This window comes from Eschrichtius robustus, chromosome 9 (assembly GCF_028021215.1).
Source record: "Eschrichtius robustus isolate mEscRob2 chromosome 9, mEscRob2.pri, whole genome shotgun sequence".
In the NCBI taxonomy this organism is placed as follows: Eukaryota; Metazoa; Chordata; class Mammalia; order Artiodactyla; family Eschrichtiidae; genus Eschrichtius; species Eschrichtius robustus.
This window is the reverse complement of record NC_090832.1, coordinates 14,209,820-14,237,092: the sequence shown is the minus strand read 5'-3', so window position 1 is coordinate 14,237,092 and position 27,273 is coordinate 14,209,820. Positions and strand designations below refer to the sequence as shown.

Sequence of the window (27,273 nt, the reverse complement as noted above, 5' to 3'; positions counted from 1 at the left end):
CTTTCTGAGAAACCTGCCTCAACTCTCAACCCAATGCCCCTTGCCCAGCTCCGCTCCTCTGTGTGTCCACAGCACCGTAATTATTATTACTGTCTTCTGTGTTTCAGCCTCCAGCCTCAGACAATGAAATCCTTGAGGACAATGACCATATTTTATTCATTTTTGAATCTTTGGTATCAAGACAGAGTGCCAGTCTCCCAGAAGACACCCAGTGTATAAATGACAGGTGAATGAACGCAGAATGATTGCTTTATCACAAACGTAAACTAACACAAAACTAATATCTTGTGATGGGAGAAGAACGGACTAACTGATACAGGCAGGCAAGTGAGTTGAACAAGATGGGAAAGGTTTTGCCCGATAAAATGTTTCAACCAAGTATTTCTCAGAATAAATGTGCCTGTGATGTAATTTGAAACTAGCCTCTTAACTGGCTATATCAAGCAAGTAACCATTTGGGGGTTGTTATTTTTTATTAAAAAAAATTTTTTTTTAATTTTTATTTTTTTGGCCACGCCGTGCGGCTTGCGGGACCTTATTCCCCCAACCAGGGATTGAACCCACGCCCTTGGCAGTGAAAGCACAGAGTCCTAACCACTGGACTGCCAGGAAATTTCCTTACTTTATTTTAATTGTTGTGAAGTATTTATGACTGAGTATATCTGAGCTCAATCGATTCAGGAGTGCTTAGGCAAAGCCTCCCTATGCAAACAGGATCATATCCACGGAGCATTCTTGGATTTCTCGTGGACAGAGTGTGACATTATCATACCAGACAGATGGAGACTCGAGAACTTTTGAGAAGAACAAATTCTGTAAATTAGAGACATTTCTCGTAAAAGGCACACCTCAAGCTTGAGCATCCTGCTGTCCAGCACGGTCTTGTCAGAGGTCGGGTGGCAGTAAGAATCCAGCATGTGGACCGCATCTGTCATCCAGTCGTGCAGGTCTTTAATCCCGAGGGAGAACTGATTGTGTTCTGCAACAATTCTGTCCAGTCTTGACACTTTCTCCTGGAAATGACAGAAATCGTTTTCCAGCTGTCCCTTCCACAGAGACTTCACACCCTGAAGCTACTCAGATTGTAAAAGCTAACCCTTTGTTCCAAACAACTGCGATCAGCCATAGGTCCATATGCTCAGATACGATGCAAAGCTGTATGAATCTATGAGATGTGAAGTAGCTTTCTAAAGAGTAAAACTATGAGAATAATTGGGTCAAGAAGCAGAAAGATTACAATGACAATTTAGTGCCCCTCAGCTTACTCGCTACACTTCTTTACGACAATTGGGATATTTTTCAGAAATTTCATTAATGTCTTCCTCACACCTTGTCTGGGAAGCCCACTGAAGTAGTTTCTGCTCTCACATGATCACATTTGGCTCTACTGATACCACATACCCACATGACCTACATTGTAGCCAGTTCTAAAAAAACAATTATCTGAGATTCTGTAATATCCCTAAATTGGGACCGTAAATGTGGTTTTATTTATTAATTAAAGCTTATATCCAACAGTGAAGATTTTATGAATATAATTTTCAGTTCTTAAAGCATTTGAGTATCTACTGATTTTTTGGTATCTAAATAAATACAAAGGAATAGAAAGATGGCCTTAATTTATTCTAATTTCAGATATGTGCCAGATTTTCTAAAGACAAAAAAAGTAAAAAACATTGGTGTAAACAGACTCTTTTACTCCAGCACCTATACTATTTGGCTGTCTCAATGATGTTTTATTGGGGATGCAAACAGCAGGCCAGGAGTAAGCCCACACTAAAACAGGCAAAGCCAAGTTACAGCAGGTTCCCTACATTCTCAGATCTGAAATACAAAAGGGAAATATAGGGAACAAATGTTACAAGGCCATAAAGCTCAAGGTAGGCCGGCCCTACAAAGTTCAAGATGGGTCTGCTGAAGGCTCTAAGTGAGGTCACTGTGGGATCCCATTTACTTTTTTCTAAGCTGTTAGAAAAGCGCTTTAATCAGTTATAGGAATCATTGCCAATTTTGAGCTCTGCTCTAGAATCTGAACTGAAACTCTCAATCAACACATATTTGACTACTATGTAATGAATATAAAGAATTGAGACAAACGGAAAAAAATGATCCCCCACTCACTCTATTTAGTCCACTAAATAAATTTAAACTGCTTTGAATTCCTCTTTTTCTAAATTTAATCAGCGTATCTTTAGACACAATACTCTGAATTCTGCCTTATGTTTATGCTTTGAGTCTTCAAAATAAAAGCTCTGGGGAACATACCACTTCAGGATTAAAGGGAATATTTTGTGCAATCATAGAGATGGGAAGTCTCTTCGATGTCTGAAACCTCCTTTGCTCTTTTCAGACAAGCATGTGGAGATGATGTGGCACAAATGTTTGGCTGGGCTTGCAAGGCTAGGGAGAGCACTTACACGCCTCAGCCCTGCCCCGGGGCCCTGGGCTCCCGGGCCCCAGCTCTGCGACCTGGGGCCCACACTCACACACAGCACATGGCAGGCGTTACCTTTGTTAAATTGCTTAGAGCTAGATACAGAGAAGACAGCTGTGACACTCGGTGCATAAAGCTCCTGCTGGCCGCTTGGCCCTCCCACAGCTGCTGAGCTTTCTCTTTCAGCCTGTGGAGCTGAGGCTCGTAGCAGTTTATTTCCTCAAGGACAGACTGAAAAGCACAAGCAAGTCACTAGTAAGAGGCTGGGGAAGAGCACATCGCAGACAAGGCTTCGGCCCCAAGACCGAGGAAACAAACACGGGCGAGTCATAGGTGTGCCCCGAAGGCGCGTTATTATTTCCAAGCTACACACAGTGTGGACTACAGGACTGGACAAATCACACCTCAAAGGAAAGCTGGAAAACAGGACCTCTGAAATCGGGGACGGGTGCGCTCTATCTCAGGACAGCAAAATCTAACTCCAGGGTGCTCACATTCCTCTGATCTGAATGTGTGGTAGATGGGGGATGGCCAGACGGGCTGAGGGGCTGATCACCTGCAGCTTTTGCTGTTCCCGCCTCTTGGCCGGCAGATCATACAGGCGATTGCTGCTTTCATGCACCATCTTCTCGGTTTTACTCAGCCAGTCCTGTACAGGCTCAGCACTTACTTCAAAGTCCTTCATTTGGATCTTTAGATTCTATGAGGTTTTAGATAGTGTTAGGGACCAAAAAAAAAAAAAAAACAAAATGTTAATAGCAAGTCCAGAGTCTTCACTTGGCATTCAAAGCCCACCCCAACCAGACCTCCTCACCCATCTCCCCTTCCTTTCCTGTTCCCAATGTCTGGAACTTTCTATCCTTCACCTTGGTACCCGGATAATTTGTGAACAACCCTTCAGAGGTTTTTAAGTTCTACTTTTTAATAAATGAATGTTTCCCTCATGATCCAGCCCACCTCAGAGCTCATACACGCCCCCTTCTCAGCCTCTGTCACATTTGTTGTTTACGCCAGTCACTGCATACTTTATCATGGACTGCGCTGGATTGTGAGTTTTCATCTCATGCCAGCAAGCCTGTCTACGAGTAGATTACAAACTCCATGAGGGGAGGGCTGTGTCTGACACTTCCTGGGACACATCATGGTACCTTGCAGGAATATAAGTAAGTCCTCACAAACATTTTGTTGATTTTGATTAATGGTGAAACAAGAAATAGCATATGGTTGATATGCTTATTATGTTTTTAATAAACAATTTGCTTATTGTGATTTATAAAGATACAAGAAACAAGAAATAGTATTCTGTGTTTACTACATAAGAATGTTGTCACCACTTTCACTGATAATTTGTAGCTGTCATATGTATTTGATAAAGTTTTATATGGTGCCATTTCGCCTTAGCCAAGGTGTTTATATCTACATTCTATTATTTATAAAAATGCCAGACTGAAGTGAATTTGAAATTGATGTTACCACGTGAACCCACTAAAGGATTTTAAATTTAAATTTAAATCAGAGCTTTGCGTAGAATTGTCAAAGAGCAAATCCACAAAGGTTAGCTTAAAAATCTATGTGGCAAGAACTGCAGGAGGCTGGGAGAATGGCTCAAGGTTCCATATGTATCCGATCCGGTGTCTACAATGTGGGGACAGTCATGCTGCCATAGTCACCTCTTAGGGAGATGGTAGCTGGGAATGCTTTGGAAAATTAAAAGTGCTTCACAAATGTAAGATACCAGGATAATCCTGGAGTATTCTACCAAAATTTAAGCTTCACGAGGGCAGGAGTTCTATTCTGTTTTATTCTTTGCTGTATCTCCAGAGCTTAAAATAATCCTTGGCAAATGGAAGACGTTCAACAAATATTTGTTGAATAATTAAATACATTTATAAATTCAAGGTGTTTCCATTTTCCTGCCACTGGAGTCTCATGGGGCCACTACAGGAGAAACTGGGGATCATGATCAGGAATTAGTGCTGCAAAGACATGGGACTGAGGAGCAGAGCAGTAGGGGCTCAGAGATCTACTGTAAAAAGTTTGGGTTCCTCATCCAAGGAGTGAAGTCAGAGGGCCTGAGCAAGGGGCCTGGGGCACAGGAATAAGGACAGCTTGATACTAAGTCAAACAATTCCTAATGTTCCTCAGATGTTTCCTGTCCTTGGGGGTGTACAGGCCTCCCACCAAATGTCCACTCTGCATAATTTTCCTGTTATTTCTCCAATGGCTTCAGCGACCACCTACAAAGCCTTAAAGCCTTCCATTTACAGAACTGTATTCATACAACACTTCAAGTCAGAGTGCCTGGGTCTACACCTTGTCTTCAACACTTACTAGCTGTTAGAACTTGGTAGATGATTTAAGCACCTTTTGCCTTAATTTCTTCATCCATAAAATAGAAATAAGAGAGTTTCTACCTCAGAGAATGGTTATGAGGATTAAACACATTAATATACGTTAAGTGCCTTCAACAGTGACTGGTAAATATTCACTCTCACTGTTTTGGCAGCTCTACCCTCTCTCTTGAACTTTGCACTCACCTTCACGGCTACTTTCCTGGCCATTACCTGCTGAGTATATTGCAGGCCCATAAAATTGAACATATATTACATTGAATTAATTTTTCTATCCCTTCCCAAACTACTTTTTCTGTCATATTCATGTCTCAGTTAATGGCATCACCATTCATGCCATCTTCTGAACTAGAAACCAAAGACTTAAACTTAACTTCTCCTTCTCTGGGCCCCTCATTGAATTCTTTACCAAATCCTGTTACGTTTTCTTTTAGAGATAAAGCTCCACCCCTTATCATTTCTTTAATTCAGGCTCTGGTCTCTCTCATCTGGATCATTATGAAAAGCTTTCCCTGGTCTTCCAGCTACTTATTATTCGCCATTCTGGTCTACACTGGAGCCAGAGAGTTGACATGTTTATCTCCAGCTTAAAGATCAGTAGGTTCCTCACTCAGCCTTTCTCAACCCTCGAATTAAGCCCTAGTATCCTAAAGTATCCATTGTATGTAATGAATTAATCTCCCTTCTATGTACCTAGAATGGTATGGGTTATGTTCCATCCTTGTGAAAATTGAGAAAATAAATGCTGTTCTGGGGGTCAGATAAGGAATTCTGGCCAAGAGTCAAGGTCAAATTGCTTCGTATACAAGACATTCCACTATCTGGTCCTAATCGTCATCTCCGGTCTTATCTTTGTTGCTTTTCCCACAAAATCTTACGTGAATGTCAAACCCCTCAAAGTCCCCCATTCATAGTTGACACTCATGACACCCTGGCCCTGCACATTCAATTCCTTCTACCTGAAATGCACGTCGGCTTCGGCAAATTCAAAGCATGTTTAGCCTTCAAGGTTCAGTTAGAATGTCGCCTTTCTGGATACCTTCCTTGACTTCTCCAAAAAGAGTTAGTTGCATCCTTCTTTGAGTGATTACCATATCCTGAGCATACCTATATTATACTGCAACCACCTCTTTATATACTGTTTCCCTCTTCAGAAAATGAATTCCCTGAGGAATGAGAAAAGACTAACCCTTTTGTATTCCTAACATAGTGCCTGGCACACAATAGGTGTTAATATGTGTGTACTCCTAATAGAAAGGAAGGAAGCATGGAGAGAAGACAGGAAGGAAGGAAGGAAGGAAGGAAGGAAGGAAGGAAGGAAGGAAGGAAGGAAGGAAGGAAGGAAGGAAGGAGGGAAGGAAGGGGAAGGAAGGAAGGAAAAGGAAGGGAGGAAGGAAAAGGAAGGGAGGAGGGAAGGAAGAAAAATAAGAAAAGTAGGAAGGCAGGCGATTTCTGACTTACCCATCTACTCCGGGACATCTCTTGAACTAGTAACCTCACTATCTGTGTTGGATGTACAGTACTACCCTCAACAGCAGCTGCTTCACAGCTCAGGCCCCACTGCACTAATGAGCCCTGCAGGGTTAAGAGTAAATTTCTAGGCACTGCACAGTGGTTATGACTCTCTATTAAATGGAGGATACCTACCATGAAAGAATAGCCACCACTACAAAGGAGAATTACAATGATCTCTGGTTAGGGAAGAATTGAAGAAACATGCATTTTCTCTTTCCACATATTAATTCTCTTTTATTATTATTTTCATCCTGCAATAATTATGGCCATAATTAAATTAAGGCTCTATTCTGCTAGGAAGTGTTGTTTTAAAAGGGAAAAGAATACTCTCCGTGCCTCACAATTTTACTCTAAGAGAAGAGCTGGCACACAAAACAGATGATCACAAGAAAAATATAATTGCACTCTGGCAGAAATTATGTTATGGTTATAATAAATTCAATTTATGTTGTCTCTGGATAAAATAAAATAACCACTGTCTCTTTGCACACTGAGCTCCAAAAACCTACTACCTGATATGTGCATTAGTTATACCATCTCAGCCATAGCATTGCCTTACGTGGATACTTCTGTTCAGTTCTCCTAGGACAACTTCTTCAATTGAGGGATTTCAAATGAAAAATTAAGTGATATTGCCTAAAAGTAAAACCAGTTGTTCCTGGTGGGATGGTGCATGGGCAAGCCTGTGATAACTGCCCCTACCATGCAAGAAGCTATCCAATTCCTCAGCGAGGTTCACACTTCAACACTGAGCTGTTTCTTAGAGTCATCCAGTCATCTATTAATATTCAGAGAGGGATGACCAAAATCATTAACAAGGGTATCTGGAGGTATTGAATACAATACGCTGTATTGTAACTACAATGACAGCAACAACGACAAACAGCACAGAACATATCCACGTGGTTGGCTATAGTATACCTCTAGGGCAGATTCCTTTTGGTGGAGATTTGAATGAAAATTTTTCCAATCTTCTTTTGCAGTTGCAATTTTAGCCTGGATGCCACTGGCTTTCTCTTTGGTCAGTAGAGTACTCAAAAGTTCTCCTTTAGAAAGCATCACGTTTAGCTTGTGCTGTCCGTTTTCACTTTCTGACAAAAATTCCTATAAAGAAAAAGGTAAGAGATTAGGCATAATAAAATGCTTTATCCATTGAATTTACTACTTATTTCTCAATATAATCAAAGAAAAGAAATAAACAATTTTTATTGTATATATTAAATGACTAAGGTTCTCTTACCCTATTTGTACAATAATACTCATGTATTATTGTATTATGTATGTATCATATCTAATAATAATCTTATATAACTGATATGGTTATTGTGAAAAGTACTGAGAAAATCTGCCTAGAGTGCTCAGGCACGATGCTTGTCACATACAGAGAGCTTTTATTATTTCCTAAATCCCTATTAATATATAAAAATAGCATGCATCTAGATAAATGGACTAGTTTCTTTTCACATACACATCAATTGTTTCAAGCAGGGATTTACCTGAAATCTGAGTTTCTTAAGCCAAACTTTAATATGCTTATAAAGATCTAGAGGCACATTTTTAAACCACTTAAGCACCATTGTTGGATAGTTTTTTGGGGGCTGCAAGGCTTGTGGGATCTTAGCTCCCTGACCAGGGATTGAACCCGTGCCCCCCCCCCAGTGGAAGCGTGGAGTCCTAACCACTGGACGGCCAGGGAATTCCCATCACCATTATTAGAATTAACTGATCACACTCTTACCTGTATTTTCTGAAGACTTGCTGAAACTTCACTAATATTTTGAGGTATATCAAAACATTTAGCTGTAGTGATCTTTGCATGAACCAACCACTGCTGGAAATCCTTGAAGGCTCTTCGAAATCTCTGCCGTAAAATCTGTTCTTTATTCTGACAGCCCTTGGATGCTTGCAAACAAAGACTAAAACCATGATTTGAAACATTTAATGGGAGGGAAAAAAATGATAAAGTAGATTAAAATAATGTTCAACAGAGTCAACAGTCCTGAGTATGCCCTCACACCATTTGGTAATGTATTTAAGATTAATTAATTTATATTATTACTGAACTCACAACTTAAAATAAACAAACCTCTGGCTTCTTATTTGTGTGAAAATATTTTGAATACCAGTAAGGTTCACGCTCACCAATTATATTCTTTAATCAAGCCAGAAACTTTTCTGCTGTATGTACTCAGGTCTCTGGAAAAACGACAAAGTTCATTCAGCTGAGACTTGAGATCCTCTGTCTGAGGCTCTGCTTTTTGTAGAGCATCCAGTATCTCCTATTAGGAAATAACAAGACAGAGGAACAAGCATTTAAACCGGGTAATTTCCACATCCTCATACTATACATGCATAAATCACATAATAAATTATTAGTCAGGGAAAAACCAACACAGTAGATTCAGTAAAGAAATGAGACCTATTTTCAGGACTCCCCAAGGCATATAATAGCACTTGGTTAATCTGCATCCTTTTCAAGGCATGGATAGTCAATCGAGCATCCAATGTTACCGGGTAGGCAAATGATCAAGTGGTCAAGTAACTTAAAGTGGGACAAGAAAAAGAAAAGCAAAAATAGCCTTAATTGTTTAAAAAAAAAAAACAAAAAACAGTCTGCCTAGGCCATTGGAAGATGTGTATGAATATTGTTGGTGTGAGGTGAAGGTGAAGAGAAATCACTTCAAAGCAAAGCAATACTTATTTGGGATCAAAAAATACATAAGGCAACTGGTTTTACGTAGTTTGTATGGTTAACTTTCATAATAAGAATTTCTTACATTTCAGATGTCTAATTTAACTAGTAATTTATTCATTTAATAGTTTCATTCATACAGTCATCAAGTATTTGCTAAATGTCTGGCATGTGCCAGTCATTTTGCTGGATTCTGGCACTCCCAAAATGGTATAATTTTTGTACTTGAAGAGCTCACAGTGTAACACATGAGAGAGAGAGACATGAATAATCACAGTACTGTGAATACTTAATCCAAAATAAAGTGTTGGGATTTGACAAGTGCACCTCTGAAATCAAGTGCACCTCTGAAATCAACTCTACTGAGTTACACAAGGTGCTTTGCAATCAGAGCTTTCTTCTTATAGCCCTGTCACAAGAAGCAAATGAGATCACCAGTGTCAAATACTTAGCACAATTCCTGGCACACCAGGTGCCTAATTAGTAAAGACAGCAGGTTATTTAAGTGGGACTATGTGGATAATAGTATCGCCAAGGTAAAAAAAAAAAGAAAATTATTAAGGAGGAGGGGCAAGAAGTTGAGTTAACTACTCAGATAGCTGTTGCTGTTACTAGTATTATTCTCAGAGATATTTATCAAGACCTGGCCTAGATTTGTAGGAAAACCATGCCTCTCAACAAAGTAGGTCTGTGTTGTGTCCCTCATCCTAGAAAATGGCACCACTGTTCTCCCACTGATCTGAATCAGAAAACTAAGCATCATCTTGGCCTTGCCCATTTCCCTTCTCACTCCACACAAGAGAAACGAGGGCTGGTCTATTCTATGTCTTAACTCTTTTAATCAGTTCAGTTATCTCTTTTCTTCTGCTTCTCAACTCTCATAGACCCCATTTACTCTCTAGAATGGCACAGTGTTCTCTTAATGTGAACCCTGTTCTCTAGTTGTCTCTTCTGTGTTTTCTCATTCCTCAGTAATTTTGGATCTTGACGCTGTTCCTCCACCTCACCCATCTGGTCAATATGTAATCACACCTCAAGGCTCAGCTCAAATCACGGCTCCCCTAAGGATTCTCTGCCCTCTGTCCCACCTCTTAGGGGCTTCTTTTGAGGACACACAGCACCTTGTTGGCACTCATCGCAATCCACAGTCCCCAGTGGTCTTGAGTTTGTTGGCCTTTCCACCTACACTGTGATTCTGAGAGGAGGGATGCTGTTTTTGGTTTTAAAATTCGTTACTTAGCTTAGCGGCTGGGCCACAGAGGAGTTTAAAATATTTTTATTTATAAAATTCACAAATAATAACTAGAAAGTTTCTCTCCAAAACTCCAAACACTAAAATACTAACTACTATTTTACACCACATTGAACCATTTATTTAAGGAAGAACATTATAACAACTAAAGAAATCTACCATATACCAAAAAGTAAAAAGAACCAGAGATTCAAAGTGGTCATTTATCAATGAGATGATATGAAAAGTGAAAAGCTTTTGACCAAATCTTTATACTAAAATTTTTTTCTAAACTTCACCATAGATTAAAGCATTGTAGCACAGTCTTTCAGTTTATAAATATCAGCTCATATACTTCTGTTTCAGTTAAGTCCTAGAATGCATTTTTTTTCCCTTAAGGTTATACAGGTTAATACAATTGCTAAATTTCTAACACTAATAACCTAGTGGATATTAAAAAATATGAGTTTTGCAAACAGAGTGAACAAGATATTTTGCAACATGATTTAATATAGTTTATAGATGATAGTCCATTTTTATTTTATAAAGGATTTCTTGAGTCTCATCACTTAATTGCAGAAGAGAAAGTAAACACTTGTGAAGGTTTGTGACTATTATTATGATTTTCAACAATGACAAGCCCTCCCTTACAGCAAAACAATGCCAAAGAACCCTGGCAAATCCATTATTTTGTAAAACTTTTCCTATGTATTCATAATAATGGAAGTATTATCTCTATTTTTTTAAATTAAAAAGTTTTCCTAGCTTTATTGAAATATAATTGACATACAACGTTGTAGATAAATTTAAGGTGTATAATGTGTTGACGTGATACATGTATTTATTGCAAAATGATTGCCACCAGAGCATTAGCTCACACTTCCATCCCATCACATAACTACCATTTCTTTTTTTGTGGTAAGAACATTTATTATCTCCGTTTTTATTTTTTATTTTTCATTTATTTTTTTCTCCCCATTTTATTGAGATATAATTGACACACAGCACTGTATAAGATGTACAGCATAATGTTATCTCCAAAATAGCATTATTAGAAAGAAAAGAAAATCTGAATATTGGGAGGCAATGTAGTACTGTTATCAAAAGTATGAACTTTGGAGCCAAATCTGGAAGTAGATTTAAGCAGAGGACTGTCAGCTTTGAATTACTAGTACAATTAAAATTCCATATTCACTTTTGCATTATCCTGTGCATTTTTTATAGGCTTCACCTATTATTTTCACTAATAGTATCAATGAAAACGTGGTAGAATAGTAACGTAAACTAAACACAACCAAATCTTTCTTTTTTAAAAATTTCATTCATACTAGTGGAAGAGAAAGGAAGGGAAGCAAAAAAGAACTAAAAACATTATAACTGATTTTTTTGATATCAGAGTGAATAATACTGACCACATGGGACAATTACCAACTTCCTTGTCCCTGTTTTACAGAACTGCTTTCTGTGCTTTATTCTAGGGCTTAAGCCTAAAGGATAGGAAAGCCATCAGGAAAAAACAAACAAAGAAACAAACAATAAACCTAGAAACATTATAAATAAAATAGTATGAAGAGATGATTATAAAGTTTTATTTTGTGGTGTGCTATATTTCAAATACTTGATTAAAACAAGACAATGTTGGAAATACTACATGACTTGCTACAATACTGGCTGAAGCTATTTTGAAAAGATTATAACATAAATAGAAACAGAGAAGTTTATACTAAACTTCCTTTTAAGGACATCCACGATTCAGAGCGCTATAAAACTGCAGATATCGAAAGGCTTTCCGTGATACTATTTAACAGTAAAAGAAAGAAGACTTCAGGCTTCTGCCCATTCTTCACTCTTCCTTTTATGCGTCCCTTCCTCACATTCTGAAAGAGCAGCTATTAGTTTTAAAAAAAAAAAAAAGGCCACAAGGCAACTGGTGAGCCTCACTAGGAGTTCTGTTAACGGGTTAATTCAAGCACAGCTGTCAAATCCACACACAGGACAGCTAACCAGGGTGAAATATATATACAAGTGTATGATGTACATTTTAGTTCTTAACTTTTTTTTATGGTTTCTAATATGTATGACCAATGTAGCCATTGCTTTAAAATGTACCATGTAAATATAAACACATCCTATCAGAAAAAAAAAAAAAAAAAAAAAAAGCTGGCAGGAAAACAGCTATGACTCTCCGTCTATCTATGCCTGTACCCATAGGCCATTTTTTCAGACTGAACACAATATTACAAACTCTTACACCATAAGAATGAAAGTAAAATATTTCCACTTACAACAAATGCTTCTTACGGTAACTAAAAACTCCCTCTCCCTTATGTCTGTATTTTTACAATGGTTTGATTTATGAGAAAAGGAAACAGATCAGCTTTACAAATTTAATTAGGTAAACACTTATTTTTCCAAGTCTGAATGTTGCACGTTCTTAGTTAGCAAGGATTTTTTAGCAACAAGGAGCGGCAAACAAAAACTTGAGCAGAGCCACAAGCAGAAAACAGGAAGCCAACTTACCCGGCCCTTCTGCCAGCATTCCACTAGCTCCTGATCTGTGTTCTTGCCTTCCAGGAGGGCTAACTGCTGAGCCCAGCTTGTCAGGAGGGCACCGAACTGTCCCACGGCCTGCTCCAGCTGAGTCACTTGGCCTGAGAACTCCTGCTCCGAAAGGGCCATCTGGCTAACCAGGTTCTCCAAGCCAGTCTGAGTTTGGAAAATGCTGTCTTCCCACTGCTTCCAGTCTGCACGCAGGGCCTGCATCTCCGTGTCCAAGAGCTCACAGCCACTGGCAGTTGTGTTCTGTTTCACTGCAGGGGCCAGCGACTCGACTCTGCTTAGGCGACTTGCACCAATCTCTCTGGAATCCAACAGCTCCTGTAATGGAATATCACCATGGCAACCGAGGAGGCTCTGAGTCACTTGGGCTGCAAGTTTCCAAATGTGTACAGAGGGGGACCCTGTCCTGCTAGGAAGTTTTAGCAAGTGTGCTACAAGGAACCGGAATCAATTCATCCCCCTTCTCCTAAGTCATAATAGCAGAGAATTATCATTGTGAGTGCCAAGGTTTGTGGCCAAATGAGTTGAGGAAGCCACAACATCCTGAAACAGACTAAAGAGGGACCCTGAAATCAGGCGTTGTTTGAATATGTGAAACTATTTTGTTAGTGATTTAAATATTTGCCTGTGGTGTATTGCTCCTGTAAATGGGTGAATCCTATTCTTCCCTAAGTTGAGGTCAAGACAAGCGAACAAGGATTGCAAAGAACTGTGCTCTGCTCATGTCTCTACCCCATTTCCATTTTCTTCCCCGAGATGGTGGCTTAAACCACACTTCCGTTCCACTAGGAATCAAGCTAACCCATCACAATAAAAGAATAAGCCCTACTCGATTTCAAATACTTCAGTACGTTAAGTAAACATTTTTATAGTAACTAAAATAAATTATTCACAGACATACTTAATCAAAAGTTCAAAGTAACCTTTAGACAGCATTCATTTATTACCATTATTTTTACTTTTAAAAAACCTCACTAGAAATTTAACAGTTTAACTGTAACTTTTAGGCTTAAAGCACACAAATACTGTAAAAGATAACAGGATAAAATTAAAATATGAATTGTTGATTAGGTAAATAGTGGCATTTCTTTCTGAGAATAGATTCTTTTACAGAATCTATGTGGATGTTTATATATTTACATATTTATTGCTAAAGCCAGGATTTTGTTAGTATTAATACAAAATTATGACTTTGCTCCTGGATTAAATAGAAGGAAAAGATGATTATTAGGAAAAAAAAAAAAACTTCCAGAAGAAAATCAATTACAAATTAACAAGTATAGGAAAAATAGGGGTATTAAGTATGAAGCATGTTTAACAAGTTATGTTAAACACAGCTATATCTTAGCTAATTTATATAATATAGTTCCCATTTCATTAGACTAGCTTGAAATAAATATATCTTCTCACAAGTATATATGAGAGCCACATTTTAGTATAGATCATTTGAAAGTATTTATATAGTAGTCCAAAGTACAATCTCATGAAATCCTTATACACATTTAGCATTTATATACACATTCATCACCCTTTTCTCGGCAGTAGGATGCTAAAAATCTTTTTTGTTTATCAGTGCATGTGGTAAGTAGTGATTTGATGAAGAAAATAACTTTTTGAAAAGAGCTAGGTATAACTATTGGATTTAAATACTTATAATTTTCCTCTGTGAGTGATTTCGAATTTCCTCTGTGAGTTCGGAGGGTATCTACTATCAAAAATCAGTTTCCCAAAATACTCTCTAAGGCATTATCCCAGTTTTCTTTGCATGACCTTGGGATATTTCAATATTTGCAATCACTAATTCCACTCATCCAGATTTTGAAGAAGGATATCATCATTTAAAAGTGTTCTGAAATGACTTTTTCATGTATTTCCGCATCTTGTATTTAAACTGTAAAAACATATTACATGCACATAACACACCCTCATACATATACACGTTTGGCTTTGAAGTTGCCTGTTCTTGGTTACTGCTGGGGGTGAGGAGGGATGACATTGAAGGACAGAGGAGGCGCTACCGGACTTTCTCCAAGGTTCCTCCTCACCCACACACCAGCCTACACTCAGGCCTGACCTGGACTTTGATAGACAACCTCTGTCAGACTGTACATTCTCCTTCCCAAACCCCAATTTCTTCCTGCCAGCTCCTTCTCCCACATTTCCTATATTTTTTGAAGTATTGTATAAAAGCATTTCAGAAAAAGAGCATTTGGCAACCCAGAAAGCAGCCTTTGTAAAAGAATTTCCTTACTTTTCTTATATCAACATCTCAAAACATGAGTTCATCCTTGTTATCTGGTCTTCCACCCTACTCTTCACTCCCTAATCTATGTCATCCAGTTTCTCTCCTGACCTGACTGTGGAAATGGCTCTTGGTGATCGCCAAGCAGCCTAACTGCCCAGTCCAGGGGGCATTCACTAGTCCTCCTCTTTTATTTTAATTTAATTTTATTTATGTTTTATTTTTTTGGTAGCGTGGCATGTGGAATCTTAGTTCCCCAACCAGGGATCGAACCCACGCCCCCTGCAGTGGAAGCATGGAGCCTTAACCACTGGACCACCAGGGAAGTCTTGTCATTAGTCCTCCTCTTAATGGCCACGTCTTGATGTTTCTGTGACAGTGACCACCTCCTCCACCAGAGGCCCTGGTGGCACCACACTGTCCTTTCCCCTCTCATTATTATTTCTCCTCTCTTTTCTCCCTCTCCCTTTCAAATTCTTCTCTGAGGCCCCTTAAATATTGATAATGCCTGGATTTTGGTCCTGTGTGCATCATTCTGTTTGCTTTATACGTAGGTCTTGGTTTCATTCACTCTGGTGGCTTCAACTACAAACTGTGTGCTGATCATTCCAACTTGTGTCTTCAATCCAGCTTCCTAATCTAAAATTCAGACTTGAACATTCAACTACCTCCTGGACATCACCAGCTGGCAGTTCAAATGCACCTGTTCACACTGAACACCTCTCCTCTGTAACCCGTCTCCTCTGCATGAACTTGTTTTCCTCAGCTGGAGACAGCTCTGCTGACTCTAGGTAAAGTCCTGACCATCACCTTTGACTTTTCTCACATCGTCACTCCATAGCCAATTAAATCACTCATTTACAAAATCCACTTTTCTTATCTTGTTCTATGTTGCTAAATGCTTTATGCGCATGATCTAATTTAGTCCTCAGAACTACTCTGTGAAGCAGGTACTACTGTTATTCTTATTTTACCAATAAAGAAAGAGGCTTGAGGACATCAAGTGGCTTGCCCAAAGACACAGCTAGAAAAGCAGCAGAGACAAGATGCAGCGTCAGGGTCTGATTCTAGAGCTCGAACTTGAAAAGTCTTGTGAGCTATCGTTACATTTGAGGTATTATTTTATAAACATTAGTTTTTGCATCATCATTCCCTCCTACACTGCAAGTGCCTTGAGGACTGCACAACCCTGGCTGAATAAGTGGATAGATGGATGGATGAATGAATGGATGGGTAAATCAAAATATTAGTGAGGAATATATGAAAGTATTCTAGGGAATCACACAGGTAATAAGAATTTAAGAAGTGGCTTTATGTGATTATCTCATTTAAAACCTATGTGGTCATTGTAAGATTTAAATAAGATAATACTCTCCAAACATTTAAAAGTAAATCCTCAAAATATAGTTATTACTGTTATCATCAACAATTATTTTTATGTTCTGATTTCCAGCTGTCACATTCCTGATCACAATTATACTACGTATTCCAGCATTTCCTCATCTATAACTAAACAATTGAGGATTTCATCACTGCCTAGCTTTCAGATTAAAATCTATCATTTCCACAGAGGGGAAATGATTGCAATTTAATACTCAAGTAACTAGAAATATACTTGTTCCAGCTCCCTCAGATATGTGAATTTCGGTTTTTTAAGTTGCCCTTATAAGCAGTAACTAGGTGATAGTTTTAATGCCCTTTAAAGTACTGTCTTCCATTATGTTGTTGTGCTATTGGCTAGGAAAGCAGAATAAAACAAGGGAATGGCATTTCCCAGTTATTATTCAAATGCGTTTAACCAGCTTACTTCATAAACTTTTCTTCCACTGTGCTAGAAAATAGTATCTGGTTTTGTCAGCCCACTAGTCTGGTGCATATTTCTTAGGCTTCGATGCTATAGCAGTCAGCACATTTGCATACAGAAGCATCTACAGACAACGTTCTATTTTCCTCACAAGTGTAAAGTGTTTTAAATTCCCTTTTTTCTCTTGCTTAAGGGCAAGGTAATAAATACCAACAAATGAAAAACAGGAAGAAAACATTTTAAATAAAAACTCTTATCCACAGAATCTTCATCACAGGTGTGTGATACTCAAGAATCGATGAAACAATGAAGTTATAAAAATCTGTCCATTTTCTGACCTTAATTTTAGATAATTTTTTCTGGGTGGCTGATGAATCTCCAGACATATCCGACCACCGATGAAGGTCTTCCTTTGCTGAATGCAGCCAATCAGTGAATTCCTGGACTGCATCTAAGTACATGAGATGATCTTTCACAATCTCTTCTACTTTCCTCATTTTCTCCTAGTAGACAAAGAAAAGAGTACTTTAACAATAGTAGTTATTGACAATCTGAACTCAGACAAGGTAACAGGTCTCTTAATGATCTGAGAAGATTTCATTCTTATTCCTGAATTTTCTCTACGTTTAACATCTTTAAATGAAAAGATCTAATTTTAATGAGACTGAAAGACACTGAAGAAGCAACCATTTTCCTTTAGGTATTTTTTTAGTTTCGCTTAGAATAAAAACCTATGCTTAATGAATGTTGACTAACATCCCTCACTAATAATCCACTTAATTATTATTATTATAACTATTTTTGTTATTCAGGCAATTATTTGTGTTGCCTTTGTGTGTACAGTATTCTGCTCAGCACTTTAAATGCATTTGCTCATTTAATCCTTACAACAGTCATATGATGCAGATACTATTATTAACCCTATATTATAGGAAGGGACCTCCAGAGGTTACAGAGGTTAAGCAACATGCCCAAAGTCATACATCCAGAAGAGGGTCAAAGCCAGATTTCAAATGTAGGTCTTTTTGACTCAAAAGTTATAGCTCTTAATCACTACCAAAATAAAAATTAAGATAAACTAACACATATGTTAAAAATTGTAGTATTAATAATACAAAGATAGTTCCCAAAAAGAAAACCAAGAGGGGGGGGAAAATAACGTCTCCCTTATTTTCTTTAACATTCTCACAAATATACAAAAGAAAACTCATGGAAGAAAGTAATGATTCAGAGATAGAACTGAGAGAAAACCTTGATACTACATGAAGGAGGCTATTTCTTGGAGAACAGGGAAATGCAGCTTTTACTAAAATGAGAAATAAACAAAATACTTGGTACATGATTGAAATCTGGGAGGTAACTAGACTTGCCTTAATACAACAAATGTAAGTGGCAGCAAAAGAAAAAGAACTCTAAACACTGACAACTGAGTCTCAGGCAATCTTACAAAGAAAAGAAATGGGTTGATTAACATTCTAAGCGGAGAAAGATGAAAAACCAAAGAATAAAAAATAATCCCAAAATTGCAGAAAGAGAAAAATTCATGAGCATTCATTGGTGAGAAATGACACTTTATGTAATACCTGTTCACTAAAGATACACATAGTTTCAGAGCAGCCAGTTCTCCTATAATTCAACCCATAGTGTATTCTTTACCAGAACCTTGAAGTTTTTTTCTTCACTATAAAGCACTAACCTTGGAAATGGTCATTATATCATTAAACTGTGTTTTCAGTTCCTCTTGAGCCGTTTCCTTGAAAGACTCATTCTCAGTCTTCTGGTAGAGCTCCCTGGCCTTGGCAGTGAGTCGCTGCAGGACTCCGGCGTGATCTTCCGCCTCAGACACGATGGACTGAAAGTGGTCCAGAAGGGAAAACTTCTCTTTCAGACCAGGCTGCAGTTGCAAGGGATGTTCTACCTTTTGATCCACTGATTCCATCCACTGCTCCAACTGGTTTTTCCTCTCTAGATAGTCATCCCATTGGCTAATCACAGACTCTAAAGTGCTAGAATTAATGTCACATGTTATAAAAATAAGTTATCTTAACATCTCTACTAAAAACCAATCACGAGGGCATTGCAGCCATGTAAGCTGTTTTACTGAATGCTTATTATAAGTGATGAAAACACTGCTTTTAAGTGCAGGGAGAAACATTACTCCTCTGACCCACAACACAGTTTCTTCAAATGAAAATAAATCTATGTCAAACTTGAAGATGTTGTAGTCACATATGCATCTGGGGATTTGTCTTCCAAATGCTAATTGTCTAAATGAACAGACACATACATGTGTTACACTGATAAAACATCAGCTCTGGGGCATCAGTTAAATTTTATTTAATATACATCAATTATTTTCTTGGACTCAGTTTATCTTATTAAAGTCAGATGACTATTTAGTGACAGGAGTTAAAAATGTAAGGTATTCTTTCTGGGTAAATAATATAATTAGATTGATTTTTCACTTAAGGATATAATGCACAGTGTTTAGGGCTCCTGTGTTGAATGTGTGAAGGAATGAAGGTTCAGTGCATTAATAATATAAGAAATTTAGTCACTAAAGTCACGTAAGTAAGAGTCAAGCAAATAGCTCTCCAGATAGTCAAGTAAAAGGCTCTCCAGACTGGCATTTTTAAAACACTTCCAATATTTAGCTTTATAAACGATTCTAAACTCACTTTCAGTGACCCCTCCCACCCTCCCTTGCATATAATCCTATGATCCTGGAGTTATATCTGTGGTGAATGTACTTCCAAATTGTTCCTTTTGCTCAAATTGTTCCTTTTACATCAATAGAAACCTCATCATAATGCCCTAAAGCCCTATTCTTTCCTCAAAGAATTTTCTAGAAAGTGCAAATCAATCTCACTTCTCCAGAAGCTACCCCAAGCCCTGCCTTCTTCCACAGTCTCATAGCATTTCAGTAACACAATCTGAGTCAGTTTTTCACTTTTATTTTTGGAAGGTATCCTACCCTAGCCTCTAAGCACTTAGAGGGCACAACCTACTTTGTTCAGTTTCATTATTTTAGCACAATAATTTGAGCCCTGCTACTGCTCAGAATGCAGTTGCCAAATGTAATTTCTTGCTGAAAGAGGGAAATCAAGGATTTGAATCTGCTTCTTGTGTTTAACATTTTATTCTAGCATCAGGAAAATATTCACCCGTATTCCTATTCACTTTTATGAAGTTGTCCTATTGCCAAGCATTGGGAAGTTTAGTTCACGCTCCAGCGGTCTGCTCTACAGAATAACAGAATCATGGGATCTGATTTTTTTCTTTGCTGACCATTATGAGTTGTGATGAAGATTCAAGTCCTGCTGACTTTGGGAGTCACCACCTATGCTCCATATTTAAAGGAAACAAAACAAAGCACAATTCCCCAAATTTTAGTTGTAACCATGGTTCATTGTTTACACTGCAGTTACTCACTGCAGTGTTGTTTTGTTTTGTGATGAACTTTAATCTTTTATTCATCTATTTATCAAGATCATATTGAGCACACACTTCTTCAGTGATCAAACATATAACCTTTAGACTGTGGTTCCTGGAATGGGTTTTGGTATTTTGGTATGACTTTTGAAAGTCATTTGTCCAACAAGCCAGCCAGATTATTTGTTGATACTCTGAGAAGAGGGAGGAAGATAAAGTCTTCCACTCACACATATAACACAACAACAACAACACCTGGTGTAACAATCCGTATCTTCTCTACTTTCTCCTCAGCGTCTAGTGCAGTGGGGTTGGGTGAGCTGGCTGATATTTGTGTGAGGATGTCCACGCATTGCAGGAGGTCGGCTCTCCTGGCCTCCCACTAAATGCCAGGACACCCCATTGCCGGGGTGATCAAATACTCTCCCCATATCTCCATATCCCCAGTGTCAGTGATATTACTTCGGTTGAGACAAAGATTTATATGTAAGCTCAATAGTTGCCAATGACTTAATTTCCCTTAAAAAGCAAAAAGTTATTAAAGTTGTTAAAAACCACATATCCTTGCTTTGATAAATTGAAAGGAGGTACGATTCCATGAGAGGTATTATGGGAGATGCAAATATTACACACACACATGCACACACACAAGGTAAGCAAGTAAACAAACAAACAAAACTGGCCTTTGCAGTTACAGAAGATACCATCTAGGCAAAGACAGACATGCACACAACTAGCTCTAATAATATGCTTGGAAACTCTCTTGCAGGATACCCTCAGCGCTGCGCCATCATTTTACTAAGCCACTGGGTTTGAGTCAGGCAAAGAAACACTAAAAATAGGCTCTGTACCTCTGAGCACGGACGGAGGAGCTCACGATGTCAGCCCACACATCTTTAAGCGTCTGTAGCTGAGTCTGGATCACCTTCTGACCTTCCTTGTTGCTACTTCGCAAGGCCTGTTCCCCTTTGCCAATGGCCATATTCAATTTAACTTCCCCTTCACCTTTCATCAGGAGAATATCCTATGAAGGAAGAATGAACGCTTGTCAGCAGGATTACTAAAACCTTCTGATGTTTTAAAAAACGGCTATGTTTCCCGTGAGAATCAAGGTAGGGCACGCCTTACTCATCTTAAAATGAAAAAACAACAACAACGTCAAACTCTGTGCCCTACTGCACTGTAACACCTTACTTAAATATTAGATGTCCGGGAGTCTGGGAGTCAGAGATGAACTCCGATTTAAGTTCTTGGAAAACTTTGGGCCACTAGCCTAGAAATGGAACTTCACTGAATTTTGCGTCAGAGAAAAAAGAAGTCATTTTGAAAATGAAGACACACCTGTCAAAAACTTAACAGTCCCGTTTTCATTGCCTGGCTCATTTCTGCTTTTCAAGGTCAGCTTCGCTGACTGCAGGCTGGGTTGGTGGCCTCTTTTGTACTTCAGTCATGGCCCCTACATACAGGCTGCACGGCAAGTAACAATTTACAGGTTGGCGTCTCCCACTAACTGTGAACTCCTAGAAAGCAAGGACTAATTTTTGTTTCTATATTCCTATCAACTTTCATAGTGCTTAGAGTAGAGTAGGTTTTCCATAATGTTTGCTAAATGTTTACTAAAAAACCTCAAAAATATTTCAAAGCTATTTGAACAAAAATATTCCTTTACAAAAGAGAAAAATGATCCCTCCAAATCCTTTTTGCCCAGTTTCTCCATTTTGCCCGCATAATCCTCATGTGGAGGCTCACAGACCAACGAGGACCCAACTAAAATATCTGTGAATCGACTCAAAGTCTTCCGAAGGCATCGGTGTCGGGCCGGTGCCCCGCGTACCTGCACTTGTAACAGCTGCCTCTCCAAGGCGTCTTTGCTCCCCACGGTGCTCTCCGCACAGGCCAGTCTGTCTTGCATGTCTCTCACGCAGGACCACATGCTCTGCAGCGCTTCCTCCAGGGACTCGTGCTCCTGCAAGGCCATCTGGCAGCTCCGGAGTTTCTCCTTGGTCATTCGGAGTAAGTTCTGATAGTTAGTGAGGAGCTGGGAGCACAGGCGGGCTTCCTTCCCAGCGCCATGGCCTTCTTCACTGAGAAGCTGCCCTCTCTGGGAAAGCTTGTCAAGAGACTCTCTAAAGAAAACAAACAAACAAACAAAAACGTGATGCTGACATTCTGGAGTGCAGGGGAGTGACAAGTGATCGTTGACATTAGAGCAGTGACGTGACAAGAGCTGACCGCTGACATGCCTTTCAGTGAGGGTGCTGGGGACCCTCAGAGGGCTGGCTACCTCGTTCCCTATGGTTTCTCTGAATGCAGTCAGTTCACATGGGGGGATTTGATTCACTCTGTGCTATGCCCAGATGCCAGCCCACTGTATTGTTAGGGATTCACTTCAGGAAATGGCCCAGGCCTGCCTCTTCAAGCCGATCTCTAACTTTTCTCCATTTCTAGCTAATGCTCTAACCATAAACAGCTCCCTGAAATTCCCCAGACATTCCACTCTGTTGTATACACACGGAGACTATTCCTTCGTGAAAACCCTTCGGCTCTCTTCTGCTTCTTCTCTAATTGGCCCTTCAAATCTCTGTAGTTATCACATCCCCAGGAAGCATCATGATGACTCCTCTTCTGGGTGCCCTCTGCCTGTCTTGCTCTGTCACCTCATACACTCTGTCTGTCTCAATCCACAAAGCTTTCACCTTCTAGAAGCCAAGGCTGTTACATTCATCTCATATCCCAGGACCCAGCATGATGTTTGGCAGAGATAAAATGCCAAAAAAAAAAGTTTCTTTCAAAAGGCCATCTTATGAATACTTATGGGTTCCTTTGTTGTATCTTGGGAAGTCTTCTCATCTCAGTTTGGGGTTATGTTAATTAGGTCAAGGGAAAACATTATCATATGTGGCTGGGTAGGCTTCATCTTGTTTCACGGATGTCTGAATTCCAATCAGCACATCTATCAGGAAATGCCTGGGATACCAGAAGGGAGAGTACAGATGACATAACACAAACTGTTGTGAATGCTAGAAAAAGAATAGGAAGCCCATCTCCTACATTGTCTCTTTTTCTTTTTTTCCTACTATGTAAAGAGCATCCTATGGGCCTCTGTGAGATACATAAGACTTATACAACATTACATATTCTTTAAAATACATCTCTTTTACTTGTAATCTGCTTGAGACAGGAAGGTGAGACATGAAGGTGGCTTAAGCAAAGATGTGAGTTAAACAATAATTCAAGATGACAGACATCACTTGTTACCATGAGGAGAATTGCTTAATGGATGATAAAAATTCAATGATTCTCAAGTTTGGTGTTCTTTTTAAAAATACAGGACATTCCCCCAAGATATGCGAAGTACTGGAAAATATTATGACAAAAAAAATCCAAAGGACTGGGAGAAGCAAGTGGCAAGCAAGTGAAAGAAGTCAGATGACTCAGCTGGAGAAGCTGAGAGACCAGCAGGGCACATTAGGATCTTCCGGAGAAGCAGCCAGGTCTAAAGAAGCTGGGAGCAAATACACCTAAGGACTCTTAGCATCTGGTCTTGGAATATCAGAGAGTAATAGCTCAAGAAGAATATGTAAAGTCATTTCAAATGTTTGAAAGGAGGAGAGAAGTAGGTCTGGCCATGTCATACTGTACCTAAACAAGAGTCAAGATTTAAAAAGCAAATAAAGTGAAGTATAATTTTCAGAAAGTTACATAGTTAGAATAATGTTATTATTCTGTTAATTCAGCAAATATTTTCTATTGTTGGCACTATACTAGATAAAGATGATAAAGACCTGATGGTCTCTGGCCTTGAGATAGTCACCATTGGGTTGAGGTTTATAAAATTGAAACTGGGCAGGACCTTGTAGGGCCCTCCCAGGTAAAAAAGCCCTTCTGTGTCCCCTGTCTCTTTGTTCATAGGAAAGCTGTAGTCTCCCAGGCCTCCTTTAGTCACAAAAGAGCAGGCTCAAACAGTTAATGATTAGGACAGTAGAGTCACAGAATCTTTAGTTCCTCCCTGAAGATAGATAAGTGTCTGATGCACATTCCTGAGTTGTTCTGCAGATACTGAAACCTCCACCAGAGGGAAAAAGCTAACCGCATGATGACCAGACTGTAGCCATGACATAAGCTGCTCCATCTTGAGCAGTACTGAATATGTGGCTTGCACAATTCCAGACACTGGCCTCAAGGAAATTGTAACAAACTGACCCTGGAATTGAAAATTAACTGTGCTTAAAATAATCAATATGACACTGACCAGACTACTTACTGCATGATCAGTTTCAAGATGATTCTAGAAGCTAACTGTACTGTTTTGCACACAGTCTCTGTTTGCACACCCTTGAAGCTTTGCTTTAAAAGCTCTTGCCCTCTGATTGGCAACGGGGAGTTGGTTCTTTGGGACATGAGTTCACCTTCTCCCCAGGATTGCCAGCTTCCTCAGTAAAGCCATCTTTCCTTTTACCCAACACTTGTCTCTCAGTATCGGATTCTTGAGTGATGAGAAGCCTAACCTGAGTTCAGTAACAAAATCAACAAAGTGTTTACCCCATGGTAAAGGCTCACAGAGTTGGGACCAAAGCATTCCAGGGAAACTTTATAATAGTCATCAAACTAGCACACCAACAACAGCTGTCAGTATAGGTTCTGTTTGTATACTTGTTTGTATGTTTGTTTTTTTCAAGACAAGGAATACTTAGCATGTTTGACCAAAAAGAGGATTCAGAGGAAACGGAATGAGTATGATCTGAATTAGGCAAATTTTGCTCAGTTGATCATGGTTGCTGATTTGGTTGATCAAGCAGGCTGGATACCAGCCTTCTGCTGCTCAAAGTGTATCTGCTCCGTAAGACGACAGTGAGACAGTTAAAGAGTTTTGGCTCAAGCTGCCCTCCCCTAGTGGAAAGTGTTCTATCTTCCAATGCAAGAGTTCCAACGAAGCAACTGAAAATGCCAGGGGTGGAGTGTAAATTGAGGGAGCAAAGCCATGAAAGTGGTGGAGTCCAAAGCATAGGCCGGAGAACTCTGCCCGAGAAGGAGTCAGAAACATTTGCTCAGTTGGCAAGCAATAAGGAGACAAATATTGCAGTGGAGAAAATGAACCTTTAGGACAGCCAGACTACATGACCTTCTGCTTTACTAAGGATATTACGAGGATGGGGTGGATTGGAAATGGTGCTGGAGGCTGACGTGTGTGAAGAATATATGGAAGTTGGGGTCTTATTTATTTCTGTAAATGAAGGGTATCTTTAAAATCACCTTATAGCCTTATAATAACCCCTGAGAGGAAAATATATTTTTTATCATTATCATTATTATTATTATTATCACAATGCTTAAAAGATAATATCAAGAAATATAGGAAATGAGTGGGCTGTCCAATTTGTTGAGCAAAGGGAGATGTCACTGGGATGGAGACCGGCTCCTTACCTCCAACCCGATGCTCTCTCAAGATCACCACACTGCCATAGAAACACTGCACAATCATTTGTATGCTAGACATTCAGGGCTAGAAACATAACCACCACCAACTAACCAACTAACCACCCAACAACCAACCCAAATACCCAACCAACCAGACAAACAAACACCTGTTAGTAGGGAAAGAACCTATTCCACTTCTGCACCCTACCTTGCAGCCAGCAGTTCTCCCAGAAACATTTCAATTTTATGGACTTCGTTTTTCTTCTCAGGAATATGTTGCTTACTCTCTCCTAAGTCTTCTGTACTTAATCTTTCATCCATTTCACGGATCCAAAAATTCAGTTTTCTGTGTTGATCTTCAAAGCTAAAGAAAACAAACACACCTTAGAGAAATTTTAATATCCTCATTATAGTAAATAAATTCCAGTATCTGAGGTCACAATGTCTATGGCAATTAAGATCTCATGAATTTTCAAGTAGAGAAGAAAACTCGACAATAAGCCAATTAAATTATCACTTATTTCAGTAACAAAATGATAAATTCTGGACATTTCTCTTGAGACACAAGCAAAAAAAAAAGAAGCACCTTATCTTGCTGAGTTGATTTCCTTGGTAATTATAGCTGGTAATTACCAACAAGATAACAGTCCCATGTCAGTGGGCACTCAAGTTTGTGTCTTACTACAAAGACCCTGAATTGGGGCCAGTGGATAAATGGGGCAGTAGAAGCCCTGGGAAAAGAAGGAAAAGTCATCTCTGTGTCTTTGTACCTTATGGGGATTTGAATGTGGCATAAGAGCTCTAGGGCTCTTAAGTTTTGCAAACAACGTAAATTCTCTAAGAAACCTTGACAAGAGTCAGGCACATTACTCTCCAACCAAAAAGGCATTTTGATTATACTGACACCTTTCTTTTCCTAGAAATAGAAAATTTTTTTCTTTCTAATTTTATATTCACCCCTGTTGACATAGCTTCCTGACTGGAATCTTGAGTCAGAGAAATACAATAGGTGCTTTCTGCCGTAATTCCAACCCAGCAGAAGGAGACACTTTAGGAAAGGACTTGGGTAATCTACATCTGGGTATCAAAACTCTAACATCTTGAGTTAGCCAAACAGACAAAAAAATACATGCATTTATGCCATTAACAATTATTAGTGAATATAATTCCTTTCTTTTTCTATATAGAAAATAAAGCCAAATGATGCCATCAGAATTTGAGCAATCAATTATTGTCCTAGTATGAACATGTACTTAAGGTCAAAACTTATTATAATTTAAACTCACAGTTTCAAATGTTTTTTGTTTATTCCCAATGGGTCTTTAAATCCTGAAAATATATTCTGTGTATGATGAAATCTGCACTTGTCAAAACAACCTACCTCCCAAGTTCCAAAGCACAGTCTTGAAGAGCCTGTTTGTCTTTAAGGCATTGTTTCAGAAATGCCTGAAACTCTTCATTAGCCTTTGTAATTTGTTCCTGAATGCTACTGACAATCTGCTTAGACAAATGTGCATACAAAGTTTGCCCTTCTTGAGTCACCGCATCGAGCTTGCTCTGCCCATCACTGACAGAGTCCAAAAGGTTCTGTTTCG

General features: G+C 39.0%; 1 protein-coding gene across 2 annotated transcripts in view; it reads right to left on the bottom strand.

The window, feature by feature from the left end:
* SYNE1 (spectrin repeat containing nuclear envelope protein 1) overlaps positions 1–27,273 on the bottom strand; it is a 361,050-nt gene that overhangs the window by 222,324 nt on the left and 111,453 nt on the right. The window contains exons 46-58 of one of the 2 annotated variants that reach the window (XM_068550708.1): positions 27,060–27,265; positions 25,887–26,042; positions 22,095–22,386; positions 21,112–21,284; positions 18,525–18,834; positions 17,167–17,331; positions 12,744–13,100; positions 8,443–8,579; positions 8,039–8,216; positions 7,222–7,404; positions 2,991–3,134; positions 2,510–2,665; positions 849–1,013 (exon numbers count right to left, since the gene is read on the bottom strand). In XM_068550708.1, coding sequence (XP_068406809.1) covers positions 849–1,013; positions 2,510–2,665; positions 2,991–3,134; positions 7,222–7,404; positions 8,039–8,216; positions 8,443–8,579; positions 12,744–13,100; positions 17,167–17,331; positions 18,525–18,834; positions 21,112–21,284; positions 22,095–22,386; positions 25,887–26,042; positions 27,060–27,265 — 2,622 coding nt within the window. Of the gene's footprint in view, positions 1–848; positions 1,014–2,509; positions 2,666–2,990; positions 3,135–7,221; positions 7,405–8,038; positions 8,217–8,442; positions 8,580–12,743; positions 13,101–17,166; positions 17,332–18,524; positions 18,835–21,111; positions 21,285–22,094; positions 22,387–25,886; positions 26,043–27,059; positions 27,266–27,273 lie in introns of those variants that run through there. The other variant, XM_068550709.1, reaches the window with a different exon arrangement.